Here is a 14963-nt window from a genome sequence, read left to right as displayed (position 1 = left end):
CTCCGGTCAGAATTTTCATTAGCATTGTCATTTTTGATGTGCACGATGTTAGTATCTTACTACAGCAGCCTACAGTCGCGTGCATGACGGTTCAATAGAATTAATATGATGTACAGATATCACAAATAGAATACAATTGTAGCTGAAAATTGATATGTTAACTGCTAACCAAGACAACTATCGCATTCTTGCGACTTGTTAACAAAGCATTATGATTTATTTGCACCAGAAACGACGCAATTAGAAAATAGCGATAACACAACCATGACGTCGAACACCAGCCTATCCGAGAAAATCCATGACACAGAAGTATATACGAGATCACTATACTGGGAAAGTTACCAATGTCGTTCAGAAACATATAGTATCAGTTGACGGTTGATGTCAATGGGCCTTGAATCACCAGGCATATTGTTCATGACGTGTTCAATATGAAGGATAATCTTGAAAATGCTGTGAACAACATAAATTACAATGGTCATCACAGCTTTATGAATATCACATTGAAATAAATAATCACGAGGGTAAAAAATGCCGACAGAAAACAATATCGGTTTCATTCCGAGAAATAAACTTTCCAGTATTAGACAGATTCGTTGAAATGCAAATAGAAATGCCAACAACTGCAGGCGCGATTCGGTATATCTCGTGAGTATTCGTGTATGTTTCGACGACTCCGATCAATTCGACTTCATACAAACGTTCCTTGATCAATCCTGCACGAATTCAAAACAGTTTATTCAGGTAAACGTGAGCATTATACATTAGGTGTCCGAAATACCAACCCTGGTGAGTGATAGTCGCCATATTCAGTCGTGCTGGCGTTGTCACAGTGATATAGAGCCTGTAACACATTACATCAGTACATGTGATTTAGATACTTAGAGAACTTGTCATATGGATAGCAAATTTTAGGATCGCTGTTGAACAAATATTTAGAGGTGATCAGAAATGAAGTAATTCTATTTTCTCGAAGAGCTTAAGGCGGATATACCTATAGTGGCACTAGTTACTCAAGTGGTCATGTGGTTAGACCACTACCAAATCCACCCGGAAAGTGTTTTTATGCAAAACTACTTACAGTTCTTGATTTGGATTTTGAAAACTGGAAAGTAGTTTAGGGATAAGTTAACATCGCTTTTATTAGTGTAATTGTCCTAAAACCATTTTGAATAGCCCATGTATCATGCTACATAAATGCATATTTTGCGATTGCACCTATTTCATGTGTCATTAGGGATTGGTTGTTTTGGGTTGGTCGGCAAGAAACATTGCATTTTTGAAAGTAGGCACGTCGGATTATCCGAGGTAGGGAACCTATGCATCGCGAGCAGACATGGGGTAATCGCGATTAGTAATCGTAATCGATTACGACGATTACAGCATTTTCAAGTAATCGTAATCGTAATCGCAATCGATTACATTCGAAAAAAATCCAAAGTAATCGTAATCGTAATCGACTACTTCACATATCTAATCGATTTCTTTGTGAAAGGACGATTACATTTTATTTGTACAATGAATATGACATAACCGAACATTCGTGACCAAGGAAGAGATATTCTACCAGGTTATTGATAGCGCAAACGGTTGATTTTCAAACGCCACTTCTCATTATTACGTCAGAAGCATTAGCTTTGCTCGCCCTTGCGTAAGAAGTATCCACACGTAGTAAATAAGTATCCGATGTACATTGTTGTGTGATTGTTAGAACAGTGTAAGCCATGACGTATATCAGGTTATCAATACGCTCCAGACGCCACTACCTCGCAGCAAGATAACAATCACCACGCTGCCTAGTTTCTAATAGTAACTTATGTATTGATGTCTGGGTATGCTTAGATATACGCATTCTTGCAGTATCTGTATTAAGTGGAAGGTAGAATTTTAAGTTCACTTTATCTTATTCTCATATAACCCTACTTGAAACGGGCGCCAATCGTTATTTCACAATTCTTCACTCGACATTTATACCTGTCGCCATAGCCATTCGCTCATACGCCATGTTAGCGTGGGTTCTAGGTACAATCAGGACCAAAACAGCAATTCGTCCCCCACTCCAATCGTTGGTATTGGTAGGGTTGTAACCAAGTCACAATGTTACGAGTCACAAGTCAATATCACTTTTTCTAGTTTTTACACGAGTCAGGTCGAGTCATTTTCAATTCACCCCCGAGTCAAGTCCGAGTCCAAGTCACCTAGTATAGGGTCGAGTCCGAGTCATAGTGTTTGACTCGACTACGAGTCCAAGTCGTTATGTTCACAGATCAGTTTTCATATCAATCCGCTTTTACCCACTTTTTTCAACTCTGCTCGAGTAATATAGAATGGATCGTATTCATAATATAGTAATTTTTATCACTTTTATCAGTTTACGGCCCTATTTCCATGTACCAGGACTGCATGATGATAGACGAAATACAAATAATGTGGTAACTTTACTATTCATCGAAGTTACATGGAATGTCCGTCTTGGCCGTTCTAGTCTCGAGTCATATGACTTGGTTTGATACATGCAAAATGACTCGAGTACAAGTCGAGTCAATACAAAAATTGACTCGAGTCAAGTCTAGTCACCAACAAATCGCGGCTCGATTCATTACAACCCAGGGTATTGGAGCCCCATGGTGGTCAGTTTTCAAGTTGATCACTGATTTTCGTCTTAATATTGGTAATTGCATTATATTGCTATTCATTCAGATTTACCGGTAGAGCTGGGGGCACGTCATTCATAATTATAGCATCTGGTATGTTGTTATAATTACTTCATTGTATGTTGTTAATTCGTGACCTCCCGCCTTTTATATAATCAAAAGATACTGCACTCGCCCAAACGGAGCAGACTATAAGAAAATTTTCGAGAGACGCACGCACAAATTGTCATGTCTTCATTCTTCTGTGAGTACCCCTGCTAGAATTTGCATTGTTGGGGCTCAGATTGGAGGGACCGGATTATTCGTCACGCCCACAGAGAGCGGCCACTGACAATGGACACATACCCAAAGTTTAGGCCAAGGTCATTCTTTTGTAGCACACTTTGTGGAGTTACATGTTGGCCGAAATTGCATACGTCTTTTGGTGTGTCGTACCGGGGTAATGACGGCCACCGAAATGCATATTCTTATAAATTATGCATGCTTTTTTTCTTGAGGGGGAGAGGTATGCATTTCAACATCAAGCTATTTAGAGACATTAGCTCGAAGTTATTTAACTCTCTTGCAAATACTCTATTATAATTTATGTTGATTTACGAAATACTTTTGAGTCCTCTTAGAGCTCGCTCCCGGTCGTATTGGGGAGTTTGGGGTGTAGCAGTTATACGGACCTGACAAGAATACAAATCGTCGGCTGCGACGAATAGTCCTGCATATAGTTGGGCAATGGGTGCATTATGACGTAACAAGCAAATGACGTATCATTTATGAAGAAAGTTGGTATCTCATTAGACCTTATCTTCCTCGCAAGCCTTATATTGTCTTCCAATATCTCCAATATATTAGAAGCCAAACAAATGTAATCGTGAATAATCGTGATTACTTTTGAAATGTAATCGTAATCGTAATCGACTACTTCCTAATTTTGCTGTAATCGTAATCGTAATCGCAATCGCGGGATTCACAAGTAATCGTAATCGCAATCGATTACATTCGTGAAGTAATCACCCCATGTCTGATCGCGAGCCATATATGGCTCTCCGATAAACTTTAAGTGGAACACTTAATTAGCATCTCATTTATCAATAATGCTGATACTTGTTAGAAATTTTATTCCTAACGGCCAGAATCATTGCTCTTGTGCTAGATGAGAAAAGTTTTTAAGAGGACAAACGTCGTGGGTCGTGGGAGTCTAGACGCTTTAACTTCCCCTCCGCGTTATAACATCATATCAGTTTTACATAGAAAATATGCCGTTGACGACGAATACCATGTAGTGAACTGTGATTTCGTGCCACGACAACGTCACAAATCTACATATACATCGTTGCATGGCTCTTTATGAATAGCAATGGAAGATATAGGGCCAATATGGCTCTTTTGACGAGAAAGATTCTCGACCCCTGTGCTATAGGCATGCGATCCTCCGTCCGAATCTACTTTTTTAAATTACTTATTTGAGTATTTGAGGAGACTTTCGTTTTCCACTTCCATATGAAGTACTTACAAGATGTTTTGAAAATCGCTACTTCTACTTGCAATTGAGCAGAAATTTAGGTTGTTGTTTTTCTACTTCGACTTGAATAGAAACACTTACTACATTGACCACCCTTGATCTCACGCGCTCAACAGGCTTACCCGAGAATGGTGATCGCATAACGATAATCGCGTCTGGCCACGGTCACAGTTCTGAAAGACTTCATCGCTCATGTCATCTCGCACTCGCATCAATCCATCTTCAACACCTGACTGACCGTACGCAACCAATTGATCCTGATCATTGATGTACATTTCGTCATACTCCGTCACATCACTTTGCCTCGACAAGGATCTATTAGTCACCCGCTTTACTGGAGATATATGCTGGTGAGTTCTTTTTTGCACACTGCTAACTGTCGAAGATCGCCCAGAATACGTAGCATCAAACTCTCTTGGATTTGTGTACGTGGTAGGCCGGCTTGAACAGAGGTTCGCCACCTCAAAACGCGTCGATGACAAATCCGAAGGGCAAGTGATTTGAGAGGAGAGAGAATTTCGGCTCGACGAGGGAGCATTGAACTGCCGTACGTCGATCACGGTTTCCACAGACCCGCTTGTCTTTTCGAAGTACGTCTGGTGTTCCAATCTGGTAAATAAATTGGGATATTGGTACAAAATTAGGGTACGATAAAGGTTATCGTAATTGAAATTCCATTCTACCGAACTAGTACGGTATCATACAAACTTTACAGTGATTTCACAACTTTATCGTACTGCACTCAATACACAGAACCTTAGAAGATACAATCGGTTACCGTAATAGAAACAAGGATGTCTTGGCTCCACTTATACTGAAGTCAATGCGCATGACTCGAGACTAGGGCGGCCAAGACAGGCATTTCATTGTAACTTCGAAGAATTGTAAAGTTGCCACATTATTGGTATTTCGTCTATCAGTGCTAGTACTTGAAAAATAGAGCCAGAAACTGTCAAGAGTGAGGGAAAGTGCTATATTATGAATGCGAGGCATTCCTTACCACCCATGCGTAGTTGAAAAAATGGGTTGAAGATGAATTGAACTCGGAACTGAACAGTGAACACAATGACTTGGACTCGAACTTGGCTCGTTGGTGAATTGAAAATGACTCGACTTGACTCGAGTCAAAACTGTACAAGTGAGATCGACTTGTGACTTGTATACAACCCTGAACACGAGGCCTATTTCAATCTGTTCCTGTGACAAATTCACTCATATAAGCGATAGGAACTGGTCCCAAAACCACTTTCTACTTTTCAAAATCCAGAAAGTAGAAAGTAAGTAGTTTCCGTTCTGCGGCTGCCGTGGAGGTACGCTGAAAATGTAGAGGTGTAAATTATATCTGAATACTAGCGCCATCATGTGATCATGTATTAACGGTGAGTAAAGTAGAAGGTAGTAAATTACTACTAGTAACGCTTCCTCCACCTCTTCGCAGGCTCTTGTTTCTCGTTATTGTTTTGACGTAGAACTTCCTCCACGGACTTCGGCAATGTTTTGTATGAAAAATATTCTTTCCACTCCTCTCTCGTCATTTTGATGTCTAGCTCCGCCAATCGCTTTGCTACTTCCAGAGCGGCCTTTGTTTCTGGATCCATTTCATCTTTACCGCGCTACAACGAGAATATCATTGATGGGATGGGAAAATATTATAACTACCGATTTTCGAAGTCCGTGGTTAGGGGATACTATGCAACAGGTATTCCGATAATGAATTGCCCCCTTACATGTGCTACATAGATTATTTACTTCTGCTGCTCTCCGACTGGAGGCGTGGGTTCGAATCCCACTTCTGACACAATGTTTCTCGTGCGGTCATTTATTACTGCCTCAATGCGGATGGAACAGAGATGAAAGCATGGAAAGGGCGCCGAAACATGAGTACTATGGTCAGACTAATTTGGGAATGACATGAAATTATGCCCTACTACTTTAAAGAGAAACATCATCACAGTATATACAATAAAATATCCTACGTATAGATGTACTCACATGAGCGCTCCCCGAGATGTCCGATTGCGAAACCGAATCACGATCGACAGAAATGCACCGCTCGGCAAGATTATCGTTTATCTCTTCCTTATTCGATTCGAAACTCAAATCTCTTGAAACTTCCGATCTCTCGAGCCTCTCGTCCACGCTTTGCAGAGAGTAATATTTTCTGCGACGTTCCAATTCTTCCAGATGGCCAGCTATAACGGAGCCGATGCGAACGCACGGTGCGGGATGATAAACGTGGAGGCACCTGTTCAAAGGTTATTGTAAAAAAGTGTTTGCTATTGACTATTTTCGTTCCAAATGACGATTATACGTACGTTCTTTCGGACGGTAGATTTGACATACTTTTTCTTGTTCGTCTGCCAGCCAGACTATTTCTGTTGCTTCGCGAATTAAGTTCATCTGGTGTACTGTATCCGTTCCTGGATCAATAAACTTCTATGAGCATATGTTATATCGTGCGGAGCAGCGTTGTAGCTCACTAAAGACTTCACTAGAACACACTACAGTGGTCGACTTCACCGACTGGGAAGGGGCGATTTCGCGATACAGCGGAGTAACTAATAAAGTGATGTTCACACAAGTGGACGTTAACTAGGGTGTTAAAGCTACCAATGTATTGCGTTTAATTATAAAAGGGTTGTTTGGGAGCGAGCGGAAATGCGAAGGAGTGATTGGGGGTGAAAATTCTATCTTCCTTCCCTTCGGGCTTTTATTTTCAGTTTCTTGCAAAGTTAAATTTTTTATCGATAGACAATGCAGATTGCTACAGCGATTAAACAAATGACTTTTTTCAAGATAAGTGTACTTGTGATATCATATAGAGGCAGTGTGAAATTAATTTATTCATGGCAGTACAATTCAAACAGAGAGAGAGAAACGGAGAGAGACAAGTTGAGGAAAAAGAGAGAGATAATCTTATATCTGTCAACCGTGCAATTCAACCTGTATATTATAAAATGCAGTTGAATGAAATATGAGATAAACAAGACATATAAGGGAGGGTCGATATGACAACATGCTTTAAGCCTAGAAAACCAGGCCATGAGTATATTACTAGCAGAAACTAAACTCAAAACTAAAATAACTTTATAAATAAATAAATTATCCTATGAAGGAACCATTTCATGTTGAATTTATCAATCACGAAATTGACAAATTTCGATATTTTCATTGTTATTTAAAGCACCATTTCTAGGGACATTTATTTTATGCAATGTCGCTCTATATTGAGACGTACCTGGTTGGAGATTCGTATGAAGGTCCCGTTTTATGCACAGGTGATCGAAAAGGATAATGAGCGTAATTCACAGTTCTCTTCTCGCCAGGTAGTCTCAGCGATTCCGTCCGCTTTAAAGGCTTTTTCGTGAGGTACTGCGACGGTTGAATACAAATCGAAGCGTACTTCTGCCTCGAAACCGACAACCGATTATCCTCAGCACACCCAGAGTCTGACGAATTCTCCAAATTGCACGATATTCCAACGTCCCTCCACTGTCTTTCGAACGTCTTTTCCGGTGTATGACTGGACATCAAAGGTACGTCGGTAAGTGTCCCGGATGTACGTTCTGGGAGTTGAGTCCTTTCTCTGCGGTGCTTCTCGGGAATAACGTCCGGCACCATATGCAACGGGCTATGTGTCGGATGACAATCTATTGGGATGGCAGAATTCGGGCGGTATCGCGCTATTCCTTGTTCGCTATTGGTTTCTGTCGACCCGCAACGGCGATGTTGGCAATGTTTTGATGGAGACCTGGTTGCTTGTGGCTGTAAATTTCATTACGTTAAAGCCAGATGTGGCCAACGTAGTCAGCGTTGATACTTAAGTAGAAGTAGAAGTAATGCCCTAATTTCTTCTTAATTACAAGTAGAACTGTTACTCAGTACTCAGCGTAACAACTGTTAAAAACAGTGGCGGCTCGTCCTATAGGGCAACTGGGGCATTGCCCCACCTAAAATTCTGTTCAATAACAATTTAACCATTTATAGACGCACAGCAATCAATATATACCGAGATCACAGCGAAACCCGCGTTCTTCTTGTGCTTTCGCTTGCAAACGCCCATACATAGCGAAGTCTCTGCGAAAATCGAATTCTCTTCTGTGTTTTCGCTTTGTGAATGCCTAGCCGGGGCTTGCCCCGGTAGCGCTCATAACAAGCTTTCACTATCTATTCTCTCAAAGCCGCGCACAATAAAGAAACGGTGATTTACTCTCTCCTATTCGTAAAATGGCCGAGCAACCGGGGCAAATATGCCTACTCGCCCCTAAGGTGTGATGTAACAATCGTATCTATATCTGAACTCGGTTACCGTAATATGCGTTGAGTCGACCTTTGCTGGTATAGGTCGATTTTGACGGTGTTTCGCACCATGATAATTCTTGAAACTTGGTATGATATGTCGTGAAGGTAGTATTTAACACTGCTCCAAGTTTTAGGCTTGCTACTTAAAGATAATGGTAGTAATTCCGTTTCCGAAGTTCAGTGTGTGCTGATCTATCATGTACATAGTACAGCAAACGGATTTTACTCAAAAGCCGGTATTGGTCTCCATTGATTTTGACGATGTTCTATACCGAGATCGGTCATGACATTTGGCACGGTAAGTGTTAGTATCGACCGATGTAACAAGTTTTAAGTTTGTCACTGAACTATGTGGGTGGTAATTTCGTTTCCAAAGTCGAGTAAGAGCTGACTCTTCATTTATCGCCAACAAATTTACGCAAAAGCCGTTATTGGTCTCTATTGATTTTAACGATGTTCCATACCTAGATCTGTCATGAGCTTTCACACGGTATGTCTTGATTTTAGTATCGAACGCGGTGCCAAGTCTTAAAGTTGACACTCAATGATTGAGGCAGTTATTTCGTTTTCGAGGTCGAGTATGGTAGAGATGCGCGCTGATCTGATACTTAGCCTACCTACGTCATTGCGGATCTCACGCAAAAGCCGGTGTCGGTCTGTGCTAATCTATAGTCTGCGTTCCATAACGAGATCGGTGATGATATTTCCAATGGTATATCTCGATGATCGCATGAAACAGCTAACCAAGATTCTCGGTTTGCATTCAAGTATTCGCATAATTTTATGTTCGCCAATGTCCATTTCACTGTGAAATTGTGGCCTTCAAACCATTTGCTTACAATCCCCTGTCAATTGCGATAGCTATTTCATTTTCGATGTCGGCTAACAGCTGATCATTCGATCAGCCTATTCCTCGATCTATTTTACTCAAAGTTCGGTGTTCGTCTGTTTGCATTGATTTTGACAGTGTACCATACCGGAATGGGTTATGAGATTACGTATGCTACTTCTCGATGATTTCTTGTAACAGTATACTAAGTTACGGCTTTTATTCATGTATTTATATATTAATATATTTTCCAACGGCGATTTCGCAGCAGACTTATAGACAGTGAGCCGTATGTGTTGTGTCACAGTCTCCAGTTTCAAGGCCAAAATGTCCTACGTTGTTCCGAGACCGAAGTTCCGAGGCTGCTGTCCTTAGTTCTTCAAAGACCATTCAAATTGATGTTCTGGATTCAATATGACAGGCCCAATCTATGAGATAACAATTGCGTATGTGTCCGAACTCGTTGACCTTTCCAGTTAGGCTTACGCAATCTCTCGAGTTCTAGTCATTGGAATTAGTCAGGTCAAGTCAAGTGCGAACATGAATCGTATTGAATCTTTATTCCGTACGTAGTTTACGCAGTTGCCTTTAGAGCGAAAATGAGAGGTCTAGAAGTTGTCCAGTCTATTGATCCAATCGTACGCCGGGTGCCTCCGCTTTGGTTGCCTATTATCACCTGGTCGTAACCAGAGATGGCCACAGTCCGGTTCAGGAGCAGGAGCAGGATTTCCATGTTTTTTTACCTGGCCGGACTGGATCCGGATTTCGAATTTGGGGTGACGGTCGGATTTTAGGGTCTATCGATTTGCGTAATCTATAACTCTACCATGAAATCAAAACGCATGCTACTAAGGATGACCTGATACTTGATTCGTGGCATAGGGACGATTCTTAGTTCACGTACATTTTGTAAAATAATCCTTTGATTAAAAATAAATGAATAAAACATTTGTTACCACACTTCAAGTCACGGCTCACTGGCAAACCTCTCGCGGCACCTACGTTAAAATCACTGTTGTCGGGAAATTCATGTGACCATCATAAAGTTACTTTTTTACGTTGGAAAACGCCATTGTGACGTCATGTTGATAAAAGTCGCTCCAGGGATATATAGAACTCCGGGATGGCTGACTTCATTTTGGCCTTTACCTAAGTAGGTCCAGAAAGTTACCTGCAATCTGCCTCGAAATATCCACTTTTCTGTAATCTAGCGATACAGCTTTTTCTAGAATAACGATCCTCAACCTTTTGCGGAATAGTTAGTAAGCTAGACATTCTTCCCTTATCACAACCTTACTGCTGTATAGCCAACCTAGTAGAGTATGACACTGCTGTATAGCCAACCAAGTAAACTATGACAACTCTGAATTTCAGTAAATCATGAATGTGTTTAATTTCTACACATCATATAATTTGCATCAGGCGATAAATAACAGGGTGAATAACGAATAATATCAGTGTCTTCTACCTATTTACAAGCCATTGTCGGAAACCTCGCAGCTGGAAAGGGGGGGGGGGGGTAATATGATTGATTAAATTAACCGTTTCAATTAGCGTTAATCGACAATTACCATGGAGTATAGGGTTGCATTTAAAACAAACATGTTTAAAACCAGGCCCTTGTATAAAACATACTTTTTTAAGCCATGACGTCAAGAATATTCAATAGTGACGTCATATTGGATTGACATTGACAATTGAAAATATAGTGTAAATATAGCTCCTTTGACGAAATATCTGTGCTATTGCTGTTGAACCGACTATTTTGAGGGTTCCAGCCATCCCATATCGATATTAGTCGGCTATATCGGGTGGTAATCGTCCGTAGGCTCATACAACACGTATTTTGGGAAGTATTTACACAATTATGGCATAATTTTACAACTTGAAAAGAATTTTTTTCAAAAGGCCTTTCTTTAAAACACTGTTTAAAGCATGTTTTAAACATAGTGTTTGTTTGTTTTAAATGCACCCCTACCATGGAGGCTTTCCAATAACGAAAAGATAGCACGGCCTGTAAGGACTCGAAATTGTGATAGCAGCATTGTCAGCTTCTATGTCACTCAATGAAAGTTGATCAAGAAATCAACACACCATTGATACTTCTCTTCAGGTTCAAATGTAGCCAGGGTAGCAGTTTGTTACATATCATTATCAATTTAAGAAGCATTCGGTAGACCCAGTTGTTGAATTCAGCTGATATTTTGTTCACCGAGAAATAGTTTCATGACCGCAGTGAAGAAATTACCACCATGGCTTAACGGTACATCACGAATGGGCCTCCTGAAGCATTTCATGCCATTTATCAGTTAAGAAATATTCAGTATCATTGTCTTGCAGATTTTCCGATAGAGCGATAGATGATTCCATGTCAAAAAAGCATCTCGGTGAGGAGGCACGAGATCCAAATATCCAGATCGTGGCCATCTTTGCCAAGATTTCAATGGAATGTGCCCAGTATAATATATCAGGATATCCACTGTTGACGTGATGCAAATGCTGGAACATCGCGTTTGTTTATCCGGAATCTGCAACAAAAATGAACAAATGATGTTTTTAGAGACACAAATTAACATTAAGAATACATATAGATGTATGCAGACTTGGTCAGTAATGAAGAACTTCTACTTCATTGCAGTACTCAAGTAGGTGTTGCCTATTTTCGAAGCTACATCTTGTAATTTTGAAGCAGCCATCTCCAAACTTAAGTACCTTGCATGCATTTCACTTTCTACAGCTACTTGAGGAAGTTTAAATACCAGTACGCTCGGGTATACAACTGTTACTTGAATAGCAATGCAGACTACTTTAACCACATCAGGATTAATGTAAATCCCTCATTTATAATAACGTATCACTAGAATCAGCCAAACTTACCTTGGGCGAACTGAGGAGAAGTCCATGCGTTATTGCAACGATTTGACTAAACCTTGCAAATTGAAAGCAATCTTCAGAGTTTTCTCTTCCTGCATCGTACAGGCCTATAGCCTATAGGGTATAAGTGTTTATATGGTAAAGACAGGCCGTATCTCAGGGTCGTATCGTGTCCTGACGATTGTGTTGGCTTATCCATTAAAGGGAGTGGGCATCTTCATGGCTTCAGTAAGAGCAAAAGGTCAACAAATGCTGTGGCCATATACTGGGAGTCAGCCATTGGCAGTTCACACTCAGTGCACTTCCGTTGAAGTATAATTCCAGTACTGTAGCATTGAGGTACCGTTCATTAACAAACATATGCCTGCCTTGTTTTACCAGACATGTAACTGATGAATAGTATCTGTAACAAGAGATTGGATTCAACAGTTGTTATGGACACTTACAACTGCAACGACCTTGACGTGTAGTGTTTGTATTAGATTCAAATGTTAGGTTATCCTTAATTGAAATGCCTCTTGAATCTTGCACACCGGTGGTGTACTCAGTGGCTCCAATTCTTACTAGGAATAATCCAGCAATGATCTGGAATAACGGTAAGCCTGCAATACCAGAACTACCTGCCTATTCACACATTCATCTATAGTACAAGATCTTAACTGACTAAGTCCCTATTAACGGTCGCCTTCATAGTTGACACGGCACAGTGTAAATGTACACTTGTACTTGTACAATGTACAGCCTTGGATGGTGACATACATTTGCTTAACATACCGCAAGGCGTAATCAAAATCATACTGCGGATATCAATGTTAACGTTGGAAATTATTCTACATTTTGTTATCTTCTCACGATTATCAGCGCAGCAAAACATGTTACATAAGATACTACAGAAGCAGAGATATTCCGAAGGCGAGTAAATGACCGTACCGGTATACCGGTAAATTGCTGCTGAAGGAATAGGGCTAATACCGCAAAATTTCAGACTACCTGAACATCTCATAACCTAGTTAACCTCTAGCTTTATATATTAACATAAACATGGATATTAGATGCCTCTACCGCTCTCAAAAACTTAAAATTACACACAGATGAAGCGGCTGAACGGAACGTGCATCAAAACTGAATGCGCGAATCTGGACCCACTTAGGTAATACCGCGATGACGCAATTGACGCAGTCAGCCATCCCGGGAGTTCTATATATCCCTGAGTCGCTCGCAGCCCTTGCCCCACCACCCGATATTGTCACGAGCCGCCACTGGTTAAAAAGAAGTGGAAATAATTTCAAAATATACCCACTTTAGCTAATAGCAAAAGTAGGCAAAACCTACTTGAGTACTCCGAAAGGACGACTTCGTTACTAAACACCTCTGGTCGAAATCCATATAAAGTGATTTTGCGATCGAACAATTTTCTTTTTGGTTTAAAAGATGACTGAAATTTCAGCAATATGGTTTGAGCTCAAAGCTTGTGTTCAGGCTATACTGACTGAATCGGGCCACTCCCACGTCAGCAGTCAGCAACGTGTTCAACAAACGATTATTCCCACATACAATAAAAAATAGTCTTGATGGTGGCAAGGTCAAACAGATCATCGAATCGCTTTAGAATTTTCTGATGCTTGTGTTGTAGTTGTGGTTGTGGTCCATTTTTTAGAATGATTAAGACTAAAAGGATCAATGATCGGTAATGATGATATACCCCCAACAGCTATATTCCGTATTGGTAGTTATGCTCAAGTTTGAGAATTGTAGAAAATGAATTTTTTCACCGACCTTTCGCTGATAGTGGTCTGTTGGAGAAACGCCATCTAACATAGCTGAATGATGTTGATAGCCCAAACGAATAGCTTCGTCCTCACTGAGATGGCGTATCTGATATGGCATGATAACTTTATTTTACAGCCCATGCATATACAATTATCAGGAGACACAAAAGAACTGTTTTGTGGGATGGCGTTTTGTGTATAGCTACACCACTCTTCTCTAGTGTATAGGCCCGAAAAAATATGTTTAAGTAGACAAGCAATCGATTACGAGTGCCTTGTGAAAAAATCACGGTACATTATGCAATATAAAACAGTAATCTGATTACATTACTCAATTATAAGACACAATGCCGCGTGACATTAGCATTAGCTAAGCCGATAGACTGTTGGCGCGGATTTGAGCGCATCAGTTTTAGAGCGGTATTACCGCGACCGTTGTCAACAAATGCTTGTTGTTGTTTTTGTTGTTGTAGTGGGGTTAATGGTGCTTAACTAGTATGCTCTTGTGCACCCGACCACATGGAAAATTACATATCCCCTAAACTAGATTGATCGCGTGCCTAATACGAATTCAATAACAGGCTGAATTGTGTATGCACTCAATAATCGGGCTCGTACTGTCATGTCGGCATGGTTCCGCCTAGGGTTACCATATGTCCTCATTTAGAAGGATTTGTCTTCCTTTTTCAGAAAATCAAAAATGTCCACCGAAAACGCCTAAATGTCCTCCGTTTTAGAAATTCGTCGTCCTTTGTAGCTTTTACAGTCAGGCTCCTGGACAGGCACAACTAAAATGGTGTAAATGACGCGAAATCTGTAATGTAGACGTTCGAGAGGGTCTTTCTTTTGTTAGCCAACACCACAGCAGTATTATATAATAAAATGGGTGTTTCGGGACTCGAGTTCGAAAAATGACCTCAACACAAGATGTTTTCCCGTGAAAGTTTTAGAATCAGCAGTTTTCTAGTCCGGTACTCTAACTTTTGTGATTTGTACAAAGTGTCCTCCTTTCCGGACCC

The 14963-nt window shown here is 40.5% G+C and overlaps 1 protein-coding gene and 1 long non-coding RNA gene across 9 annotated transcripts in view; both read right to left on the bottom strand.

Annotated features, from left to right (window-relative positions):
- Nucleotides 1–385: 385 nt before the first annotated feature.
- Nucleotides 386–14963, bottom strand: part of LOC145458344 (uncharacterized) — a 41953-nt gene continuing 27375 nt past the window's right edge. For 6 of the 8 annotated variants that reach the window (XM_080336681.1, XM_080336687.1, XM_080336689.1 and 3 more), the window contains 8 exons: nt 13952–14050; nt 7409–7935; nt 6486–6590; nt 6163–6415; nt 5599–5783; nt 4293–4779; nt 786–844; nt 386–716 (listed from right to left, as the gene is read on the bottom strand). In XM_080336681.1, coding sequence (XP_080192807.1) covers nt 692–716; nt 786–844; nt 4293–4779; nt 5599–5783; nt 6163–6415; nt 6486–6590; nt 7409–7935; nt 13952–14050 — 1740 coding nt within the window. In that variant the 3' untranslated portion in view covers nt 386–691. The remainder of the gene's footprint in view (nt 717–785; nt 845–4292; nt 4780–5598; nt 5784–6162; nt 6416–6485; nt 6591–7408; nt 7936–13951; nt 14051–14963) is intronic. The other 2 variants (XM_080336683.1, XM_080336684.1) reach the window with 2 other exon arrangements.
- LOC145458345 (uncharacterized) lies at nt 10672–13360 on the bottom strand. Its single transcript, XR_013921114.1, has 2 exons — nt 12179–13360; nt 10672–11829 (listed from the first exon to the last, which is right to left on the bottom strand). It is a non-coding gene; the product is annotated as an uncharacterized LOC145458345 (long non-coding RNA).

Source organism: Botryllus schlosseri, chromosome 16, assembly GCF_051294905.1.
Source record: "Botryllus schlosseri isolate E-star chromosome 16, Bs_hap1, whole genome shotgun sequence".
Lineage (NCBI taxonomy): Eukaryota > Metazoa > Chordata > Ascidiacea > Stolidobranchia > Styelidae > Botryllus > Botryllus schlosseri.
Note: the sequence above shows the minus strand (reverse complement) of the source record. Positions and strands in the feature narration are given on the sequence as shown.